This window comes from Camelus ferus, chromosome 14, assembly GCF_009834535.1.
Source record: "Camelus ferus isolate YT-003-E chromosome 14, BCGSAC_Cfer_1.0, whole genome shotgun sequence".
Lineage (NCBI taxonomy): Eukaryota > Metazoa > Chordata > Mammalia > Artiodactyla > Camelidae > Camelus > Camelus ferus.
This window is the reverse complement of record NC_045709.1, coordinates 32,100,581-32,124,195: the sequence shown is the minus strand read 5'-3', so window position 1 is coordinate 32,124,195 and position 23,615 is coordinate 32,100,581. Positions and strand designations below refer to the sequence as shown.

Below are 23,615 nucleotides of genomic sequence, written 5' to 3'. Positions count from 1 at the left end.
AATCACATTTGTTGGGCAGATCCAGGCCTGTGCCCGTCCCATGCAGAGACCCACAGCTCAGAGATGCTTCCTGCAGCGAGGCCACAGAGGGAACAACTCCTGCATTGCACAATTTAATTCTTGTCTGTCCACGTAAGTGTGATTTACCATCGTAGAATCCAAAGGGCATATTTTTGTGCTAACTAATATACATCGGGAATTAGGGTGACCCGAAATAAGTACCATATGCTCTGTTCTAGCTAAAGCTCTTTTGACTCACTATGAGCAAATGTGAAAAATATCAAGTAGAGTGTTTAATAAAAGGACCTGGAGGAATCAAGAATGAAACCATAAGCAGCAGCTCAATGGGCCGGGTTATTGTTCCCTGGGACATATAATAGAACTGCATTTCTCTGCCCCCTTGAACGTGGCCGTGCCCAGGGACTTGCGGCAGCTGGTGCAGTTGGAGCAGAAGTGATGGAAGCTTTAAGAGCCAGTCCATGCTTCCTTATGTTCCTTTATCTTGCCATGGGGGACCAGCAACATTCCAGAGAGTGCTGGCTCCTTCAGCCCCGATCCAAGAGTGACAAAAACTTGGAGGGGAGCCCCCCGTCAACCTGAAGTGGAGGTGTAGCACAGGTGAAAGTGTCTTTATGCCACTGAAATTTGCGCTCTCGTGTTGCCACAGCACAGCGGAACAATCCTGACTGACAATCAAGGTGTTTGACAATGAGCGTTTCACTGAAGAGTGCAGTGGACGTCGTGGAGAAGGCTACAGTGAGGGGCACAGAATTGTGCCCATCCACGGCTCAGCTTGCTCCTCTGGGAGCTTCACTGCGTAAGCCCTCCCCACGCTTCTCCCAGACACACCACCCCAACCTGCACAAATAATCAAACCACATATTGTCCGTGTGTCTGTAAGTCTACTGGCTCCAATGTCCTCTGGAAGTCAATGGATTTACTGTTCTGCCCAGTTTCTGCTGGTTCTGCAGAAGGAAAGGGTGGTTCTGCCTCTGGTTCCAAGGACAGCTGGTCAGAGCTGTCAGGAAGGAGAAAGGGCATCTCTGTTCCCACAGATGAGAGGAGAATGGGAGAGACTCACTGAGGCTTGTGGCTTGCTTCTGCAATGAAACATATCTCATCATTCCAAGTATTAATTTCCTTCCAAAGGCACCTGTCTTTCCTACGTAAAAAATTCACACTTCTCCCATTTGTGTAAGATTGACTCTGTTTCAAGTTTACTGATAACCCCAGGCTTATTATGCTTGGAGCACATGACCCCTCTCTGCCCAGGGGGAAATTTTAAAACTTTCTTTTATTAACTGACAATAAAATGCACTGTTTGGAAATTGATTCAAATTGTTCCCCCTATAACTACAAAGGAAGGGGGCTCAGTTAATTAACTCTTTCCCACGCAAAGGAAGAAGCTGCGGTCCAGAGACATTCATTGTCTTGTCTAAAATAGCAAACAAAGACAGAGCTAGGACTAATGTTCAGATCTCTAGAGTCCTAAAGTCAGCTCTCATCCACTTCCCAACACCAGCTTCCACATGGGTTAGAATGGCCATCTGACATGGCCTCAGCCTGCTGGCTCATGGCCTTTTGCAATTTTAATTTTCCAGGATTTTCTCCCCACTTCCCTTTGCCCTGAAAGGCAAAGCTGTCCCAGATATTAGGCTCAAGTCTCGGCGTTTACACCTGCTCCAAAAATTCTTCACCATGCCCTTAGCTCTCTGATGCCTACCAGCAGATATTTTTCATATATTGTCCAGCATTTCTCATTATTCTCAGGAGGAGTCTTGGGCCAAACTGCCTAGTTTATCATTTTATTATTGAAGGTTCAAGGACCTGGAACTGTGTTATCTCAATTTAGTTTGGAGGCAGAAAGAATAGACAGAGCGGATAGCAACCATAATTTACAGTATTTAGAATCAGGGGTGCAGGTACAGCTTAATGGTAAAGCGCATGCTTAGCATGCACGAGGCTTTGGGTTCAATCCTCAGTACCTCCATCAAAAAAAGTATTTATAATCATATAAGTCTTAAGGCTAAATGGATATATATTACGTGTGTGTGTGTGTGTTGGCATAGTGGATATTTGTTATAATTAACAAAACTTTTGAATTAACAGGCATCTTTTGAAAGGCCTTCCTATGTTTATAGAACTTCCCACATTATCAGTGCCGCCTTCCCATTCAAGAAGTCAGGAGCTTAACCTCCTAGCCTCCTTTACAGCTAAGCACAGGCATGTGACTTGAGCTTTGCCAAACACCATCGCGCATCAGGCTTTGTAGTGGAGAATGCCTAGGAAGCTGGCGGATTTGGTAGGAATGATAATGACGAACTTTGCCTCCAGGGGGCAGCAGTGGTGAAGTTTGAAGCACCTGAATCTCCGTTTCTTTGAGGTGAGCTATCTTAGTCTCCGTCCTAAGAGAAGCAGAGGCCAAGACTGTCTTAAAAGAGCAAGGATTCCATCGGGGAAATGCCTGTGCAAGCTAAAATAGACGGGTCCACAAGAGGCTGGGAGAGCCATCGGGCCGCCGATGCGAGTCTGACCTTGAGTAAAGACAAGAAAAGCCCACGCAGTCCCGTAGGGAAGGCTCGGCAAAGCCCAAAGCCGTGCGGAGTTCTCCAGCCCAAACCTGCGGTCACCTCACCTCCCAGGAATGGCTCGGCCCCGGTGTTCCCACTTCACTCCGTCAGGGCCGGGGAGCCGCCCGCGGGAGGAGTGGTCCCGCCGCAAACGCCGCTCAGGATTTCAAAGCCCAGCAGCTGGGACGTGTTGCTGCTTTCACAATCTCTACGCAGTTTTGGATACCTGATTAAAAAATATTCTCTAAATGATAGGGTGCCGCAGTCGTTACGAAGACGGTGACGCACGGGAAGCTATTGCCTTCCATCGCACCTCCGCATTGGCTTGCAGCCTCAAACCGGGCAGGTGATGGGAAAGCCATGTGGGCATCAGGAACACCTGGCTCACCACCTCCCGCTCCGAACAACGCTGTGTGGGAGGTGTTCGTGCATCCAGCCTATTATTACTTTGCCCCAGGTAGGATGACGGACGCCGTGGTCTACTGACCCTGTTGTAACCTGTCCTCCCCTTCTCCCTCCTCCCCATTCCTAAGCCCCAGTTTTGTTTATCTCTAGCTTCATTGTTTCCCCAAGTATCCTCCATTTGTTTCCTTGTAGATAGCCGATGAACTGTCAGATTGTTTGTCAAGTTGCACAAGTGGACCTGGAATTGGAGGAGTTCCCTTAGCTGGCAACTTCATTAAATCAAGAGAGGAGGAGGTGTAAATACATAAGGTGGAGAGAACCGTGGCTTGAAGACAGAGTAAATGAATTTGTGTTGGGTTAAAGTAACTTCAGAGGTTATATAAAATGGTGGTCTTCAAACTGTGGTACAAAGTCTTGGATAATTTCAATGTAGTCAATTTACAGAGGCTTAAATGTCATATCTGTTCTTTCCCAAACTATCTGCCTGAAGCTGTGCCCATGGTGGAAGGACATAGGGCCTCCCCTTTGCACCTGTCTCACAGCTGGGTCTCCTGGTTCTTAGAAAAAAGTGTTTTACTAGTCTTACTATCCTGCACCAGCCTGCAGGTGAAAAATAGCTTCTTGGGCATCAAATAAAGGGACAATTTGAAAAACTGTCAGTCAAACCTTTAATCAAAGCCCCAAAGCATACATCTTATGCACCTTGTTAAGAGCTGCATTTTCAATAAAAATTTTCTTTTTGTTCTGTAATTTTTAATTGTAATCATATCTGTAATCAAAGCTTAAGATTTATTTATGTTGTCTTGATCAACTTGCCAATAATTGAAAGATAATCCAAAAGAAAAATGTTAATACTTTGATCCTAGGAAAATTTTTAAAATTAAATATTGACATACATATTTTTGCTTCAGGTAATAAATGATCAATAGGACTTTCTATTATAAATGTAAATTACATTAGGATAAAATTCTGTGTAGAATGGAAATAAAATTTCAAGAAGAAATAGTGATGTAAAATGTCTGACTGATTTTTACATGGAATATGTTCAGATACATAAATAGACAATGGTAGATATCAAAGAGTAACATTCAACTGGTTGTATTTAAATCAATGATGTAGAGGTTTCACTAAGGAATGCCAATGTTTATAACATGCCAAATATCACATCCTTTACAATTTCTTGAACTTATGATGACAAATTTCAAAAGCTATCTTAAAACTATACAAGAGGGTACATCACTTTTCTAAAACATTTTTATGGGATCTGTAAGCAGAAATAAAAAGAAATTTTTAAGGAATGCTGCTATGGGAGTCTAATAAAAAGCCTGCCACTTTGGTTTCATGCTGAACAATTCGTTCCCCATCCAGTCATTGGGCGGTACTCTGGCAGGAGAGCACCACTGGAGCGGTATAAAGTGCTGGGGGCAAACTGACAACAGAAATTCAGCTTTCTAGCTGGTTTTGTAACCTGAGGCAGTTAACATGCCTAGCTTTGTTACTCATCTATAAAATGAAGTGATTGGACTATGGTTCCTTTGAAACTGGAAGCTATTTCATTCTGTTACTATATTCTTTCTTTGAATATCTTCTGAGTTTCTTCCTCTTCTCTTTACTGTTAATTTTAAATTCTTTTCTAGAGGTAATGTAAACACAGTTGGGAGTAGGAAGGAATCAATTCAAACCATTGCACAGTCATTACAGTAATTTTTGAGGCTTCATGCAGCATCTTCCAAACCTGTGGGTTGGAAATTGCTGTATATAGGATTTCCCTTCACACCAGGCATTCTTGACCTGGAGTCCATGATAGAATATGAGGGTTCAAAAACTTGAGTAGGAAAAAAAATACATCCTTATTTTCACTAACCTTTTGTTTAGTTCCATTACAGATGTGGGCAGTAACAGAGTAGTATTAGCAGTTACTGTGTCACCAATAAAAATCAGTTTCTTACCACAGTACAGTTGTTACAGGTGTCTCAAAATATCACTTATGCCCTTCACTGTTTTGAAATTATAAAAATTGCTATATAAGAAAGTTGCTTTTAAATTTTTGATAACTATGTCAACATAATTTCCTTTATAATCCTACGTATTTCATTTTAAGAGTTTAAAATTGCTCTGAGGAAGGGGTCTGTAAACCTCACCACATTGCCAAAGGAGTCTCTGGCATGAGCGCGCACACGCAAGACTAAGATTATCCTGGCGTGAACACAGACAGAAACGTCATTAAAGGGTCACTAGTGCAGCATGGAGCAATTGATAGCCGCCCCTGTTAATCTGAAAAAGTGCAAATTATGGCTCGATAATTGAGTGGAGAACCTTGAGGACCAAGTAGGAACTTGAATTGAAAGTGAAAATAAAAGGGAATGTTTTTTAGAAATCCCAGAAGCCCAGGGTAGGCAATGAGGATAGGAGGGGCCCACTTCAGTCTGGCACTTTGTCATTGGCTACAAAACCAACAGAATGGCCAACAACCCACTTCCTGTTGACTGAAGCTCGGGCTCATCCCCACCCTATTCCTCCCCCACCTCGATCAAAGGGACGCACTCGAGAAGGCAGGGGAACACCAGCCCTACACCACTGAATCAGAGAACTTCCTCTCAAAAACTTGTATTTGGGCATTTAGCCAATATCCGACACTCCTGGGGTGTTGGCGCGCGTGAGTTGGCCCCCTTTTCCCGGGTCAACTGGGGATCCTGCAGCAGCGACCGAAAAGTTTCGTCTACAAACACAAGTTCTGAAACCATCGCTTGCCAGCGAGGGGTCCCCGCTACTCCAGACTGGTCCATTTCCTTCCTGGGCCCCCGGGGAGGGCTTCAGCCCGGGACACGTGGACCCTTTGCTTGGTAGCCGGCCCTCCCCTAAAAACGCCAAACGCGCGTCTCCTTAAGACCCCGGGTTTGAGACGCGAACCCTCCAGCAATGCCTCAGACTCCGCCTTCTTCTCTGCGGCCCGGGTAACACTCCGGCCCGGCTCCGGAGAGCGGCGCCGTTGGCTTACGTAGCAGCGCGTGATTGGCCGCCTCTCCATGGCGGGCCGGGATTGGCGGGCGGCCGGCCCCGCCCCTCGCCCCCGCCCAGGCCCGCGGCCGCCCGGGTGTCCTCGCGCCGCCCGTCCGCGCGCAGCCTGGCAGTTTGCCTCTTCTCCGTCCTCCAGCCTGCGTCCATGGCCACCGCCGCGACCGAGGAGCCCTTCCCCTTCCACGGCCTCCTCCCGAAGAAAGAGACCGGGGCCGCGTCCTTCCTCTGCCGCTACCCGGAGTATGACGGGCGAGGGGTGCTCATCGCCGTCCTGGACACCGGGGTCGACCCCGGCGCTCCGGGCATGCAGGTGCGGCGGCCGCCGAGGGCCCGGGCGCGGGGGCGCGGGGGGCCGGCCGGCCGGCGGGCCCGGGACGCGGCGTCGGAGCCCGGCAGGCCGAAGCCCGCTCTGCGGCCGAGCGGGAGCGGGGCACCGGGAGGAGGCGGAGGGCAGCAGGCGCGCGGGGGACAAGGGCCGGGGCCCGGACGCCCCGGCTGGGCCGTGATCCCGGCCCAGACAAAAGCAGCGCGGCTGGCCGGGGCGCCCGGGTCCGCCTTTCGCCCAGGAAGCCCCTTCCTGCCCAGGCGCTGCCAGGCCCGGGCCCTCGGGCTGCCGCCACCACACCGCCTTCCTCCGCAGGTCCCTCGTGTCTCTGGCGCCTACCGGCCCGTGCCTCTTATTTACAAACGGGGATTTTACAGTTTTATTATTTATGGGAGGGTGGGGGTGGGGAGGAAATAGAGAAGGGGCAAATGACCCATCAGAACTTCATTTTTTATTGCTGTCGTTCGGGCGGTTTCGTTTGGGGGAGAAATGGTTTGTCTTGAAACCTGAAAGCCGGCTTTCAAGGAGATAACTCAGTCAACTTCCGGAATTGTTTCCTCTGGTAGTTCTGTGTATTCTATTTTTAAACCCTCTTCTGCAGTGGACTTGTAAATTTAGGGTTATTGAAACGCATGGCTTAGTCTTTGACAGAAGAAGAGCCCACTTTAGTTTGTTTTTGGCGAACTCGTCAGATGCATTAAAATATGCTTCTGTATTTTTTTTTCAACCTCAAAACATTAAACAACATACCTTATGATTTTTTAAAATTATTTTGTTTTGCCTGAGGCACCTTTGAAATCGTTAGGTCAAGGTACCATACCGAAAGGTGTTTTTTAAACACGTGTCTCTCGATTGAAAGCATTCTAATTACAGCCTTAAAAGCCTAACTTTTGTAAATTTAGCCTTAGCCTTTCACTGAAACCCACTAAGGAACAATTTCACCGTTGTTCAAGATCCATCTCCCAAAAGTCTAACCTAGCTCATCCTGTATGCTGCTCTCTTCCTTGTATCAGTCCTTCCTCTGTATTTCTTAACACGCTGAAGTTTAATAATTCTCTTCCTTGCCAGTGCCTCTCCCACCTCTGGATCCTTGATTGTGCCAATAATTGAGGTAGCATTTTGAAAGTTAGGATGTAATGCAGAGGAACAAGGAAAGTAGTCTGGCGGACTCTAGAGAATCCCTCTGGGAATCTCTCTTCCTCCTGTTAATTCCTCAGCAGCGCTGAGGAGTACATCACACCTGGTGGCCCTGGTGCATCAGCAGAGGAGCAGGTGACATATGCCCTCCTGGTAACTCTGGTGGTACAGTTGTATTAATAACTCTGAAGACTTACAACAGTGACATCTATCACCTCATTGAGGCTTTATTACAGGATAGTAATGGTTTCCATTCTGTTGTAGTGTATGTTTACTTTTTATAGGGATAAGTGGGGGGAGAACAGCTGGGGTGAGTGGTTCACTGGCTCTTTTGTCAGGATAATAAGAGGGTCACAAGAGTTTGGAGGAGTACGGTCTCAGGAAAAAGGCTTTTGTAGAACTCCCCATACCTGCTTATCAATAATCCTGTTACTCTCTCTATAAAGTAACAGTAACTCTCATCCCTCAGTGTTGCTATGAAAACCGAGATAATTACATGTGACTTTTTGAAGTGCTCAAAAAAGTCTTAAACACTTTTTTTTTTTAAAGCAAGGATATTTAGTAGAAGGAGTTTATGCTGGATCTTAAATCACCAACTCTCTGAAGGATAAGCATACACTAGATATTTGCATGTCATACCAGATGTTGGAGCAGTTAACATTTGAAGTAAAATGAAAACACGTATCTTCTAACAACCTTAACTCTGAGAGACTGACCTAAACATGGCCATTTGAAAGAAATTCAGTAAGGTGGCTGGGAAACATAAGTGAATTCTTTAAGGGTTTTTTTTTCCCCTTACCTTTAACTTAAAAATGTATTTTGTAGATCTGTGTATACATCATAAAGATAAGGTGGGTATGAAAAGGAAGGAAAGAATGAAACAGGAAGAGGAGTTTGAACTGGACATTTGGGAAGGCAGATGGGGTCTGAGTAGCGGACTAGTAGCACAAGACAGAACTTTCAGGAACACAGTGGGGAGTCCCATTCTTTGGTGCCAGCCTTGGGCCCAGTTCTCGTTAGTGACAGCTGTGGAGCCTTGTTAAATGTAGAGGGTGGATTGCATGACTAATAATTAAATAAGTGATTAAGTCTTTCCTCAGTAACTGTTCAGGCACCTCCCAGGCACCTAACATTTTGCATTAAGAGATGGTGTAATCCTGCAGACTGAAACTGTTAGCAGAGATTGATCAGGGGACCCTTGAGAACTGGACCCGTCAAGCTTCATAGTCGAGAGATGGGGCTTGGACTGGGCCTGGAAATAAACAGGTGGTGACCAGCGGGTCTTCCAGCCACCAGTCCTGCTTTACATTGATCGTTCTTCACTTTGCCAAAGTTAACTTTCCTTGGAAAAAAACCCCTCCCATCACACCCTTGCTTAATATAAAACAAAACTATTTGGGCATCGTGGTTGCCTTTGCATAAAAACCCCCAAATCTGAGCTTTGCATGGCCCTTCCCCATCCAAGGACAGCTCCTCGCGTCACCTCGGGTCTCATCTCACCACTGCTTCTGCCCGCATCCGCTCCCAGCCCCGCCATCTACGCTGTGCTTCCGCCAAGAACATATCACACCTTTCCACTCACCCAGATGTTCCAGGGTTTTCCCCAACACCTGCCTTTGCACATGGGGTTTAATCTGCCTGCAAGCCTTCTATGATCACCTGTAAACTCCTCCTTAACCCCTAGATGCCCAGCTGGGCCTTCACCCTGTTACTTTGGGGATATCTGCTAATTTAACTCAGCCCCCTACTGTGTATTTATGTCTGTGCCCGCTGCTGTGTTAGGACCTGTGGTTCAGAGAGGAATAAGGCCCAGTCCCTGGTGACAGTTTCTTTTCCCTGTTTGCTCTCATAGCAGCTTGTTCATATCCTCCTGTAGCACTGAAAATGTTTCATTTTAGTATTTCGGTTTACAGGTTACTACCCGTTTCCTGGCTAAGTTGAAGTTCTTCAAAAGCATATATCTAAATTAATTTCATATGAAGTGTGCTTGTAACAGTTTGTGCTGAATGGGGAAAAAATGTATATATGTGATAATGTATATAATGTCCTCATGGAGAAAAAATGGCTTGTGGGGGGAGGTTACAAGTGGTCCTAGAAAGCCTGTTTTTACATTCACTAAACTGCCATGGGTGCAGTAAGTAAATTACTGCAGATGGGGACTTGGTCCCTAACACCGGGTGCTGTCGATCAGTTTCAAGTTGTATTACCTCCCTTTCCGTCAGCCCTTCCCGACTTCCCGGGCGGGTTTTGTGCTCTTCCTTGTTCTCATAGATGCCCCCCTGCCTTTACTACTTACTGTCCTGTGTTGCTGTCCCTCTTTTCTCACTTGTCTTCCTAACTGGACTGTAAGCAAAGCCCGTCATTCATTCAGCATAATATTCTTGGAATAATAGTCATTAAATATAGTGTTTGTTTATGAAATACCTTTTTTTGCTTAAAAGAGTATTCTCAGTGTCTTCCCTGAAACTTCAAGTAAATACTTATCAAACATTCATTTTGTTTGGTGCAAAATAATTTGAGGCCTTCACTCCTTTTGTTCTGATCCTCTGCAAACCCTCCCCAACTCCTCCACCGTAACAGTTTCAGTGGAGAAACAAAGTTAACTTAGATTCTTGACATTTTAGGGAGAAGCTGTAGGCCGATTCTGTTCTGTTCAGCCAGCATTGCCCAGTAAGCGTCTCTCAGTCTCCCACCCCAGTTCCCAGGGCTTATCTCCTTAGCTCGCCTCATAACTGCACCTCCAGTCCCTCTTTCCCCTGTGACCTCCCCTCTCCGCTACCGAAAGATAAAGGCTGCAGGCCTGATGTTAGCAGTTCGGTCTCCTCTCCTCTCCGAGCTCTGCTGCACAATTCTCAGCTGATCTGTCTTTTCAAAACCTCTCCTTCCCGACCCTAAATTCCCTCTTGTGTCTTATGATCTCCAGTGGAGTGGCTCTCCTTACCTAATGGTGAAGGAACAAGCACATCAATAGACGACTGCATTTATAAGAATTTTTAGTGGGGGAGAGAGGTCCTAGTGGGTAAAGCTCATGGCGATAGTGAATGGTAAATAAGCCTCTAAATCCCGTTAGGCATTCTTCCTTTGCTCACGTGCTGATAAGGAGGTTTCTAATGAAGGGATCTGTGCCTGACTTGTTAGTGATCTCTTGTGATTCTTGATCTCAAGTCACTGAAGCTGTTTGCTCATTGAGAAAATGAAGACAAATGATTTGTGTTCTTAGTGCTATGGTGTAGCTTTCAAATTATGTACTTATTTGAAATACATTTTAAAACAAAATTCTTCGCTTATGTTCTTGGTATGTGATCTAGCTAGTTTTAACTTTATAGGAGAGTATTAACTTCCTCTTAGTGGCTTCTGTTTTTGTTAGATTTTCTTTCATTTTCCTTCATGACTTTATTTTCATTTTGTTGTATTTTTAAAGATGTTTAGCCAGTCCCTTCAAAATCAGTATCTGATTTAAGTTTTACCATAACTTTATAACCGTGGTATGATTTCCACAGCGATGTTTTGTTTTACATTGTGGCTTTGAGCCTTCTGAGCAAATTAGAACGCTTGTTACTAGCGTAGTCAGCCCCGGAGAAGTGAACATGCAGCTTCGGAACGACTGAACATGAAGATAACAGCTCTGCAGCCCTGGCAGTGGTCGCCCCCGGGTGGTTGCCAATTGGGAGTGAAATTTGGAACCCACCAGCCCACCCCCTTGTTTTGCCTTGTAAATTAAAAACTGTTTCTTAGTTTCTCCTCATAGTGAATTCCCTGTCCTCCTTCTGGGTGCAGCTTAGCTACGAAGCTTTGAGGACCCTGCGGTTGGTGTTGGGAGTGGGGCGCGTGACCTGGTCTCCCAGATACAGACACTGAGCTTCATCTGAAAGACGGTGGATTCTCCGGGTGGAGAAGGAGTCGGAAGGCTGTGGTCTGGTCACACGGTTGACATTTATTTTTGCATTTCTGTTTCTCTGTTGAGGTTGTGGGGGGGGGTAGGTCTTCTTTTTTCAGTCTTTTCTGTGTTCCTGTGCCTAATTCCCGTTGTTAACTCAGTGTTGGCATCGTGAATGCTGCAAGTTTCCTCTGCAAAACTAGCTCCGAAAGAGCCCAGGTTTGGTTTTTCCGACAAAAGCAGTATGGAAATTCAGTATTACTGTTAGCTGTAGCAGTCAGTATGGCCCAAACGAAGGTCTGGGGCTGGCCGGGAAACACACCTGAGGAAAGTCAGTCTTAGTGCTAAGAGATCAGCGTCAGGTCGTCCAGCAACCAAATATGTATTGAGTATCTACCAGGCACTGCTGAGTGTATGAAAGGCTCTGAGGCAGGAAGGAGGAGGGCAGTTCCCAGGAGTTGACAGGAGGCCCTGGGGCCCTGGGCAGGGCTGGGCCCGCCGGCAGAGGCAGAGGCTTTCCGGAGTGAGCTCTCTGAGGGCCCTGCGGGGTGCAGGGGAGGACGGGATCCAGCTTGTTTCACTGTTAATGTGGCGGGACCCCCGGGAGTGGCAGCCAGGTGGTGGGGGGGGGTTGGGGGGGACGCCGGTAGTGGACATTAGGAAAAGGTGGATTTGAACTGCACTTTAGAGGTAGAACTACGAGGACTTCCTGGCAGATTTGCTGTGAGGAGTAAACTGAAGAGTCAGAGGAGGACTTTTAAGTTTCTGGCTTGAGCAGCTGGGTAGGTGTTGATTTCCTGAGATGGCAAAGCCTGGAGATAAACAAGTTTGAGTAGTAGGTTTGAACTTGACTTAAGAAGTTTGAGCATTAGTATGGCCTCTGACCATGAAATGTTATCGAACATTTTTCCCTTAAAGTTTTGGCCTTGTCCAGTCCAAAACGCACCTTCTTCAGATCTTTCTCAAATGTTACCTTCTCAGTTAGACCCTTCTTGACCAGCCTAGTTGATGTTGAAAGCCCCATACCACATCTCCTTTCCCTTAATTTTTCTTTGTGGTAATGATCGCCATCTGACATGTTATATATGTGATTCATTTGTTTATTGAGTCCACATGACACAAAGTGTGTCAGGTCAAGGACTTTGTGTATTGATCATTGCTGTGTCCCCAGCAGCACCCACAGAATGTGGCCTCTGGTAAAGCCTCAGTAAGTATTTGTTACCTGAACTTACAAAACCATTTGAAGGATTCTGTGGTGTTTTCCATGACTGAATTTTCTCATTAGTGTTTGTCAGGCTTTTGGCTTAAAATAATTTAGTTATTTTTTCCAAATGAATGCAGATTTTACAGGATATTTTATATACGTGTACATATACATGCACATACATGTGGGGGTTGGCGTTGCTTTAAGGATAAAAACTACAATCTATGATTCATGTTTTAATTGTCTCTTAATTTTCAGGTTACAACTGATGGAAAACCAAAAATCATTGACATCATTGACACAACAGGAAGTGGTGATGTGAATACTGCTACAGTGGTAGAGCCAAAAGATGGGGAAGTTACTGGTCTTTCAGGAAGAGTGCTTAAGGTTGGAGCTTTTATCTTTTTATTGAATTTCTTTCTTTTTCTGTGTGCTGTCACCTTAGAGCATCTTAACGTTTTTCGCTTACCTTTCATGGTGTGGTGAGTATTAGTTACCCTATTGCTGTATAACAAATCACCCCAAAACTTCATGGTTTAAAACAACAGACATTTATTCTTTTACAGTTTCTGTGATTCAAGAATCTGGGTATGGCTTAGCCGAGTGCCTCTGTTCAGGATCTCTGCTGAGCTTGCTAACTGTTGGCCAGCGCTGTGGTTTCATCTGAAGGCTCAACGTGGCTGGGGGAGGGGAGTCTGTGGTCATTGGCAGGCTGGGTTCCTCAGCACATGGGGGAATACATGTTGCTTCACAACATGCATCTGTCTTCCCAGGCTGAGCAGTCTGAACATGCCCAGATGAAGGCGTGGTCTTTTTATAAGACCATGTTGAAAGTGACATCCCATCACCTCTGCCATGTTCTTTTCATTAGAAGTGAGTCAGTAGGTCCGGTGTACACGTACAGAGAGAGGGTTTTACAGGGGCATGGGTACCAGGAAGTGTGGACCCCTAGGGTCCATCTCCGTGGAAGCCATTGTTTTTGCTGTTTGATAGTGGGCTTAAAATTGGGATCTGTTTTTCAATATGGTGGTTGAATTCTAAAAATTTTAAGTTTTAAAAGGAAAAGTGGGGAAAGTGATGAGAATGTCATTTTGCCTTCCTCTTTTCCCTTCTGGGAACTCAAACGTGAAATATTTAGGCTTTTATATTTATGGACTTGAATGTCTGGCTTTATCTTACTCTGCATACTTGACAGAAAGGCTGGGGTAAGCTCACGTGAAAGATGATTAGGAAGCAAACCTAAAGCAGTTCATGAGATACTAGCTAATGACCTTGTTAGATGACAAGGATTTTGATTGTGATTCAGTACTCCTATCTTTTCAAACAATATGCAGAATTAGTTTGGAAAATAAATTTATGATTATTAAGATATTTAAAGAACTATATTTAACTCTTGATCTTTTGCCATCTATCTGAATTATGTTTAGACCTGATCTTTTGGAGAAGGTTGTTATGGCAAGATGTTAGTTTCTGTGCTGCATAACAAATTAACACAAAATAGCAGTGTGCCGTGTACATTCCTGCATTTACTGTCTCACTGGTTCTTTGGGTCAGGAGTCTGGGCACAACTTGTGATTCTCTGCACAGAGTCTCACAAGACCTCAGTCAGGTGTTGGTTGGGGCTTTGGTCTGAGGCTCAGAGTGGTCTTCCCAGTTCACATAGCTGTTGGGTGAACTCATTCCTTGCAGCTGTGGCATGCATGACTGTGTTTCTTCAAGGCCAGCAGGAGCATCTCTGACGACCTTGGGGATGGCCCCAGTCTCTCTTTTGAAGAGCTCACTTGATTAGGTCAGGCCCCCAGGAGACACTTCTTTTTTATTAACTCAGTCACCTGAATAGGGACATTGGGCTGCATCTGCAAAATCTCTCCACCTTTGCCATTTTACTTACTGTAACGTCATCACAGGATGACACCTCACTGTATTCAGTTCTGCCTTCTATAAGGAGAGAAGACTGTGGGTCATCTTAGAGTCTACCTGTCACAGGCAGGTGGCAGGCATTCATGTCCAAATTTTGCTGCTTTTTCCATGTGTTGTGGACTGAATGTGTGACCCCTGAATTCATACTTTGAAGTCCTAACACCCAGTGTGATGGTATGAGAAGGCAGGACCTGTGAGAAGTGACAGTGTTAGGTGAGGTCATGAGGATGGGGCCCGTGGTGGGATTACAAGGGCCAGCTTGCTTTCTCTGCTGTCTGAGGACGCAGTGAGAAGGCTTTGCCTGCGGGCTGGGGAGGCCCCAGAATCAGACCACGCTAGCACCCTGACCTTGTGCTCCTTAGAACTGCGAGAAAGTCAATTTCTGTTGTTTGAACCACCCAGTCTGTGTCACCCAAGCTGACAAAGACACCATATGCTTCAAAAAGAAAGACTGCTGGGAAATGAGTTTCTGCACATCTGAATTACTGTAGTTTTGCCTGTCTTTCCCGAGTCAACCTTGTTATTTATAGTATGTTTCAAAGAAACCTGGGATTCCTGTGAGTTAGTTACATTACTCTGGGAAACTAGAGGGCCCTCCTGGTAAGTCAGGCAGATTTAGAATCATATAAAGTCTTATCCTCAGTATGTATTTTTCAATAGCTGTACCAGCCCGCGCTCTAGACAGACCGTGCGCACGGACGGCGTTGCTCGTGCTTACAGGTAGAGGAGTGTATCGTGTATGTGGCTGTGAAATAAGATCAGAAAATTGACAGATTGGTATTTATGTCCTTTCTCAACTTGGTGACATATTTCTTTAGCTGTATTATGAGCTGTTCTTAGCCCATCAGTATAGTGGGGTTTTTTTGTTGAAACTTTAATTGTATTCAATATGTCTACATAGTTTTAAGAACCTTACACAAGTCTTGTAACAAGAAAAGTTCAGTCCCCTTTCCGCGTTTCCCCACCAATTCCTGCTCAGCCAGGGTTAAGTCTTTGGTACGTGATCTTCAGAGTCTTAAAAGATATGCTAATACTTTTTATTTTTGAATTTTTTCCGTCTAGTTTTAGATTTATTTGTAGAATTCAAACTGTGGGAAAAGAGGGTTTAAATGTCAGGTCCTTCACTTCTGAGAAATTTTCTTGCGTTGTCTCTTAGGTTATTACTTCCTCCCACTATTTTGCTGTTCTTTTATCTGCTACTCCTGGTGATCGGATACTAGAACTCTTGAGTTGATCCTCCAATTTTCTTATGTTTTCCACCTTTTCTTCATTGCTTTTGTTAGTTTTTCTCCTTCCTGAGAGTTCCCAAATTTTCTCAACTTTTTCTTCGGACCATGTATTGAATTTTGTTAAATTTTGCCTATTTTTAATTGCAGAAGTCTGTTCATGTTCACTCAGAGCATATTTTTGTTTCATGTATGCAACATTTTATCTGAAAATATCATTGTCCTGACGTTTTATCCAGTGATTTCTTCTCTTCCTTTTCTTTTTACCCCCTGCCTCGAGTTCTCCCTCCTCCTCCTCTTCTTCCTCTTGCACCCCCTCCTCCCTCCCTGCCGCCTCTTCTTCCTTGTGCTCTGCTTTTTCCTTGAGAGCTTTTCCTCGGGCGTCTACCCACCCCCGCTGTCTCTGATTGAACAAAGCACACGCAAAGGTGATTGGAAGTGCTCTCTGTGGAGAGTCTGATGTGAGTCTCCCTCTGGGGTAATGATACTGTCGTGGGAGACCCCAGGGATCTCAGTAGATAGTATATTTTTCCCATTGAAGTGCCCAATTACTTCAAAAAGGGCCTTAGCATGTTTGGCCTGGGACTTGGTGTGAGGAGTGAGAGATAAGCCTGGCCGCCAGGGTTCAGGGACTCCCTCCCTGACAGGTGCCGGGGAGATCTCTTACAGACTCTTCATTGTGTCTCTTCTCTTGCCTCTGCTGGGTAAGCCTGTCCAGAAAGTTGACATCCCAGCTCTTCTTGGTTCAAATAGGGACAGTTGCCTGGCTGGTCAGCTTCATGCAGGATGCCGGATGGACAGCGAGAGTCTGATTGTTCCTCCTACAGACTTTCCACCAACTTCTTGGTTACAGTTGCCTTCTCCATCTATACACAGGACACACCTGCACACACAGTCAGTCGGTTTTTTTGAGGATGTGCAGGTATTCAGATATTTTGCAGTAGTCATTAAAAAGGATAATGTTATTAGTCACTAGGATTCTAGCTAATAGGGTCTCAAAACTCTTTAGTACACAATTTTCAGGAAGCAACACAGTAAAGTCTTCAAGTGTCTGTGATTTAACTGTGCTTTGAAATTAATTAAATACCTGTATTCTAATTCTGCTTCTTCCAAAGCCCATAAATTGCTGACAGTAACGTCTCATTCTTCTCGCAGTTTAAGATCAAGCACTAGTTAGATGCTGTGAACATTCATCATCTCATTCTCTAGAATGCTGTTTCTACATCTTCTTGAGAAGCTGGTGGTCAGTTACTTAAGGCCATTGGTGCTCTTAGGAGCAAGTAGAAGCAGAAAAGTGATAGAAATGTAAAACCTTTCATGGTAAAATGTACAGGCATAAAAAAAGTGCATGAAACTCTTGTGTACAGTTTAATGAATAATTAAAGCGAACACCGTTTTATCCACCACCAGATAAGATAAGACGGAGTATTGCCATGCCTCAGAGCTTCCTGTGTTGTCCAGAGCACAGTGCATTTTGACTTTCGTGATAATCATTTCTCTGTTTTCCTTTGTGGTTTTACCATCTCTACGTGGAATATATTGTCCTATTTGTAAGCTTTACACGAATGGCCTCACTTAATGTGTCATTTCACGTCGTATTTTCCTGTGTTTGCAGAGTCATGAGAGTCAGCCATGGCTCGCATGGAGTGAGAATTTGTTCCATGTCGTTGCTGTGCTTACCGCACGGTTTGTAGACATTTGGCTCTGTCCATTCTGCTGCTGAACGGTGGAGTTGTTTCCAGTTTGGGGCTGTTACGAGCAGTTCTTCAGAGAGCACTCTTGTAAACACATCCTGTGTACACGGGTTCAGATGCCTCCAGGATGTGTACTTAGGGGCAGAATTGCTGCGTCATCAAGATACACCTTTACTAGGTGATGCCAAAAGGCTTTTCCAAGTCTTTGTGCTAAAATACATTTCCACTAGCAGTATATGGGAGCTTTAATAGTTGCACTGCTAACACTTGGTGTTTTTAGGCTTTTTAATTTTTGCAGATAGGCTGGGAATCTTGGTGTATCACATGGTTTTAATTTGCAGTTCTCTAATTGCTAATAAGACTGGGCACCTTTTTACATGTTGCTTAGACGTTTGGGATTCCTCTTTTGTAAAGTGCCAGTTTGAGTTCATTTGCCCTTTGTTTTTAACACTGATTTGCCGTTTCCTTACTGATTTGTGGGATTTCCTTGTATGTTTTCCATATACTTGCCCTTGGGTTGCATGTTTTTGAAGTGTCTTCTCCCACTCTGTACTCATATTTTCACTTTCCAAATGATGTCTTCTGATGATTAGAATTTTAAAATTTGATGTAGTTGATTGTCAATCTTTGGCCTTTTTGATTAGGGCTTTTTTTAAGTCTTAAGAAATCCTTACTCTGACTGACAACCAGTGAGAATCAGTGGCCCTCAGTCTTACAGACAGAGGGAAGGAACCTCTAACAGCCTGGGCGAGCTTGGATGCAAACCCATCACCAGTCAAGCTCCAGGTGAGAGTAGAGCCCTGGCCAGCACCTGGGTTGAAGCCAAGTCGAGGATCCAGCTAAGCTTTTCCAGCTTCTGATGGACACAATGTGTGAAACAGTAAATGTGTGTTCTTTAAGTCACAGGGTTTGTGGTGATTTGTTACACAGCAATAACTGATACTCTCAACAGAGGTGAAGAAGCTGTTAAGAAAAAAAAACACTCAAATAGAAATTTTAGAACTGAAGTTTACAATGACTGAGATTTTAAGGAAACCTCACTGGACCGATGCAGTAGAATGGAGATGACAGGAGTCTGTCTGAGTCAGTGAACTTGAAGGTCAGTCAGTGGAAAACAGCTGTTCTGAATAATGAAGAGAAAAAACTGAAAAATAACTAACATAGCTTTAGGGACTTGTGGCTCAATACAAATGGTCAAATATTTGTACATCCGACCCCAAGAAAGAAGAGACAGAGTGTGCTGCTGAAAAAAATATATTTAGAAAAATAGTGACTGAGAGTCTCCCAAGTTTGGCAGAGACACCAGTTCAAGAAGCTGAGCGAACCTCAAATAAGATAGATGAAAAGAAATTCATGCCCAGAAACATCCTAATCACGTTGTTAAAAGTGAAAGACAAAGAAAAAAAGTCTTGAAAATGACCAGAGAAAAGTGACTCATTTTATATATATATAAGTCAGATGTGTATGTGTATGTATGTGTATATGTGTGTGTGTGTGTGTGTGTGTGTATATATATATATATATATATAAAAGAGTCAGATGACTTTAGCCTTCCCATCAGAACGACGGGGGCCAGAAAGATGGGCACATCTCTCTAGTGCAGAAAGAAAAGATCTGTCAGTTCCAGATTCTGTGTCCAGTGAAAATACGTATTGTTCAGGGGAGAGGGGTGAAATAAAGGCGTTCCCAGATGAAGTAAATAAAGCATGTAGCCAGCAGATAAGCTTTAAAAGAGCAGTGGAAAAGAGGCTTTTCAGACAGGAAGAAAACGTGAAACAGCAGACACGGAGAGCAAAAGAAGCAGTAGATACCTGAGTAAATATGATCGACTGCACTGAGTTTCTTAGAATTATATTTGATAGGAAAAAAAGAAATCCTTCCTGACCCTAAATTGTGAATAGCTATCACATTATTAAAACTCTTTTAAAGAGAGCAGCTTAAAATGGTCAAAATAAAACACTTTGATTTTAAAAGAGACCAAAAATAACTATACTCAAATATGTAGAATGACGCATTCGATAATTGCCTCAGAGCGGTTAGCTGTACTCTTAACTGGTTATGGTTAGCTAGCAGAACCATGACTATGAATAATTTTTGTTTTTTAATGGAGGTACTGGCAATTGAACCAGGACCTCATGCATGCTAAGCATGCACTCTACCACTGAGCTATTTCCTGCCTAAATAATTTTTATTTTCTGATTTTATTTTAGTTTAGTTTAGTTCTTATAAGTAACTAGTCTGCCTCTACTGTGAGTGATTTCAGAAGTATCTGGTTTCATGGGCCTGCAGAATTTGGTCTATTTTTAATTAATATAGATTATGTCTATTGGATTATTTTTATTCTATTATATATTTTAAGTAATTGTGATTATATCTTAACACCTGATTATTTTGCAGTTATTTTAATCAGTTATTCTGTTGAATCCTTTGACATTTCACAGGTTTTTGTAGTCTGTTTGCACAAAGAAGTTGTCACTAGCATGCGGTTACAAAGCCACCTGTGTAGTGAGACACCTGTGATTAAACAGTCTTTGAATTTGCCAGCTAGTGACGACTTGCCTTTTTATTGTTGCAACATTTTGTTATTATTGTTGTTGTGTCACTGTTGGGCTGTTGTGAGAGCATTAGAGTTAGCCCTGTTCTCTAAAGAAGGCTGGTGAGTTTTTAATGAACAGTGCTAGTTTGTTTACCAACGTATGGGAAATTTCACATACTCCAGACATCCAGTCGATTCAGAAATGGCTACTGATGTGCAGGCTTTGTAAAGTCAGTAGACCGCTGAAGTTCTGTGCGTGAATGTTTCCTTCTGTTTCGTTGTGAGAAAATTGCTTCCAGAGCCTTCCTACCTGGGAAATGGTTTGACGAAGGGGCCGTTGGGGATGGGTCAGTTAACAGTGCTGCACAACTGAGCATCGTGAGTCAGCCAGCTCTGCGGGCTGGATAGTGCAACCTCATAACCTGTGCACATTTACAAGCTGTTTTTAGCGGGGAGGGTGTAGCTCAGTGGTAGAGGTCCTGGGTTCAATCCCCAGTACCTCCATTAAAAATAAACAAATAAACCTAATTCTCCCTCCCCCCTAAAAAACAAAAACACAACATAAAAACTTTTTAAATGACGGGTCCTGTGATTACAAGGAAAATGGATATTCCACATTTCCTTGATTGACATTTCAGGTGGCTGATGTTCAGTGCACTTTATTATTCATGGGAATCGTAAGGTAAGGATTATTCCTTTTGCATGTAAGAAAGCAGAAGCCTGGGGGTTCTTCCTGGTTCATGGTAGAGTTTGGACTCACCGCCAGGTTTATCTGACCACATCCTTTATACCGAATTCTTGTCTCCTTGATGGAACTAGATTTCAATTTCAATTTCCTTGTCAACTTTCCTGTGGTTTGGACCAGCAATTTGATTTCTTTTTACGTCTTTGCTTTCTCCATTTGTAAACTGGGCATACTCTTTGCATCAGTCTGTTAACTAAAAGCTTGAAGTGTAATTTTTAAATACTTCGAGATAGTTGGAAAGACTACTGTAAGATGTTACATGTAATTAACATGATTTTATAGACCTTTCTTCTTAAGAACTCAAAGAGCTCTTTTTGTGGTATCTGGGCCTATCCCTGTGGTGTTGTGGGGAAGAGTGAAGGACTTTTTCTCAACAGGAAACCTCAGCATGGAGAGGTTCTGTAAATTGCTTCCCCTCCCCTCGTTGATGGGCAGTAGGATGGAGTGGTGCAAGGAGGTGAGGTGTCACTGATGGCTGGGGACTGAAGATCTTAGTGGTGTAGTGTGATGTTGAAAGCACTTTATAAACTATATAGCATTGTATAAATGAAAGGTCTTCTGGTTAAACCATCCTATTGATGAGAGGTATGAAGTGACAACTTAGAATATTTAAAATACTGCTCTAATACGTAAGCCTGCTCATCGAATTTGAGCCATTAGGATCAGAGTAAAATACCTTTTTCCCCAGTGCTGCATCATTGGAATTGGGAAGCATTTAGTGAGTGAAAAACTTACTTTTTTTCTGTAGATTCCTGCGAACTGGACAAATCCCTCAGGCAGATATCACATTGGCATAAAAAATGGCTATGATTTCTATCCAAAGGCTCTCAAGGAAAGGATACAGGTAATGTACAATCTAGTGTCAATGACCTCTTCTCAAGTTTTATTCTTATGGAGGGAAAAATTTCATAAAATCCCGGTAACTCTTAATTATTTGGGGGTCTGGAAGTGATGGCTGTTTCAAGGAAGATTCTGGTCCACAGAATGTTACCCGTTCGTGGTTCTTAATCTTGGATGCATGGATGAGCTTAGGGAACCTGTGAAGATGCTGTGGATATTCAGATGCTTTGTATTTGCATTCTTCCAGGAGATGGGATTTGCTTTCTTCGGGGCTTTGAAGGGCTTTGTGACTTGAGGAAGGTGAAACACCATCGACTTGAAGATGGGCTGCCTTGTCTATTCCTGTTCATGTCAGTTCCGTGGTGGTTTATTCCATTTTCCTACCATTTAACTCACTTTCTTGATGCCAGTTAGTCATCCTTCAGTATTAGGGGAAGGATTACTCAGACCTAAAGCAGCCAAAGTATAGGAAACAGTCTGTCATTAGAGAGATAAGAATGGTAACTTGTGTGATAAGGGGCCTGCTTTAAAACAGCACAGTCGACTTTCCGTGATGCTGGACGTGCTTGAAATGTTCGTCATCTGTCCATTACAGTAGCCATGAGCCACCCGTAGCTCTTGAGAACTCAAAATGGGGCAAGTATTACAAAGAAAATGAAAGTTTATGCAATATTTTCATATTTAAGTTTTGATAGCAACATGTGGCCGGTGGCGGTCACATTTGGCAGTGCTGCTTTAGCAGACTGCTAACACCAGGTGCTGATAAAGATCAGGGTTTCAGCTGTAAAACAAGATGTAGTCCTTGCAAAGGAGCCTGCTGGCCAAGACCTGTGGGCCCTCTTACCTGGTCATAGTACTGTGACTTGCTTCTCCAGGGGCCTGTGAACCCTTAAGAAGTTATTCAGCATTTTATGTATATAACCTTATTTTGTCAGATTCTAATCATTGTGAAAAAGAATTACAAAAAGTAAATGCACGTAACTGAACTCTTACTGGATACTATTTTATTTTAAAATTTCAGGCTGAAATGCACCTAGATAGCACAGTATCTTTATACACTATATAAAATTTAATCAACTATGTTAAGGTACAAATTAACATGCAAATAGAGTGGTTAAGTTAAGGCAGATCCCCTTCCTTAGCTCTGTTGAGTTGATTATTTTTTTCGAAAGGATTTCTTTAACTAGCAGACTTCCACTGGGAGGCACTATGGGTTAAAGACTCCAGAGGTGAAGGTAAGACCACTTTCAGTAGCAAAGAACCCTATCAAGTCAAAGAGGGTAGGAAAAAAGTAAGGTGGAGAGGGAGGCGCTTGAGAAGGCCTGCGTATCCATGAAAATGCAGCCGCAGTCTTACTCCGTCCCCTGCTTGCACTTGGCTGAAGGCATTTCCCAGTTCTGTAAGGGCCCAGAATACGGTACTTTCTTTTTCTTCAAATGACTGAGAATTCAGTCAGTAATCTGACATGGTATTACCTACTCGTGGAGAATGGAAGGATTTAAATTAGGGCGTATGTTGTATGAAAATACACTGGGTGTGCCTTGGTAAACTTGTTCTCTTAAAACTTAGGTATGGTGAATTAACTACTCCATTTTTAATAAACTGATCCATTGCTTTATCAACTTGATTATAAACAATTGTTTTTAAACCTCTGTGAGAGTTGTATAGCATCGCAGCTGATAACTAGGTTCCTGTATAAGTGACTTCTAGATTTACCTGAATGTCAGCCTCATTGTAAGATAATTTTTCTATCTTTGCAGAAAGAACGGAAGGAAAAAATCTGGGACCCTGCTCACAGAGTGGCACTTGCAGAAGCCTGTAGAAAGCAGGAGGAATTCGATGTCGCCAACAGCTGCCCTTCTCAAGTCGGTGCTAGTCGCTTTCATTTAAACATAACCACGTTCTTAAAGAATTAAGAGTTCTTAGAATATATTGAATAAATAAAAATGAAGCACAACTTAGGATTTGGAGAGCATGTGAAAATTAAAGTTTTATTCACTTGAGTCCTACATTCAGGTGAATGTAGAGCATTCTAATATAACATGTCATTGAAAAATACTTGGGTTGAAGCATATGAATTTCTCATTTTATAGCTCAGAATGGTTGAATAGCAGCTTG

At 43.6% G+C, this 23,615-nt stretch overlaps 1 protein-coding gene across 4 annotated transcripts in view; it reads left to right on the top strand.

Annotated features, from left to right (window-relative positions):
- The first annotated feature begins 6,051 nt into the window (after positions 1-6,051).
- The window catches only part of TPP2 (tripeptidyl peptidase 2), a 59,080-nt gene continuing 41,516 nt past the window's right edge, over positions 6,052-23,615 (top strand). Inside the window, exons 1-4 of one of the 4 annotated variants that reach the window (XM_032496704.1) lie at positions 6,052-6,303; positions 12,795-12,923; positions 21,406-21,501; positions 23,258-23,362. In XM_032496704.1, coding sequence (XP_032352595.1) covers positions 6,139-6,303; positions 12,795-12,923; positions 21,406-21,501; positions 23,258-23,362 — 495 coding nt within the window. In that variant the 5' untranslated portion in view covers positions 6,052-6,138. The remainder of the gene's footprint in view (positions 6,304-12,794; positions 12,924-21,405; positions 21,502-23,257; positions 23,363-23,615) is intronic. The other 3 variants (XM_032496702.1, XM_032496700.1, XM_032496703.1) reach the window with 3 other exon arrangements.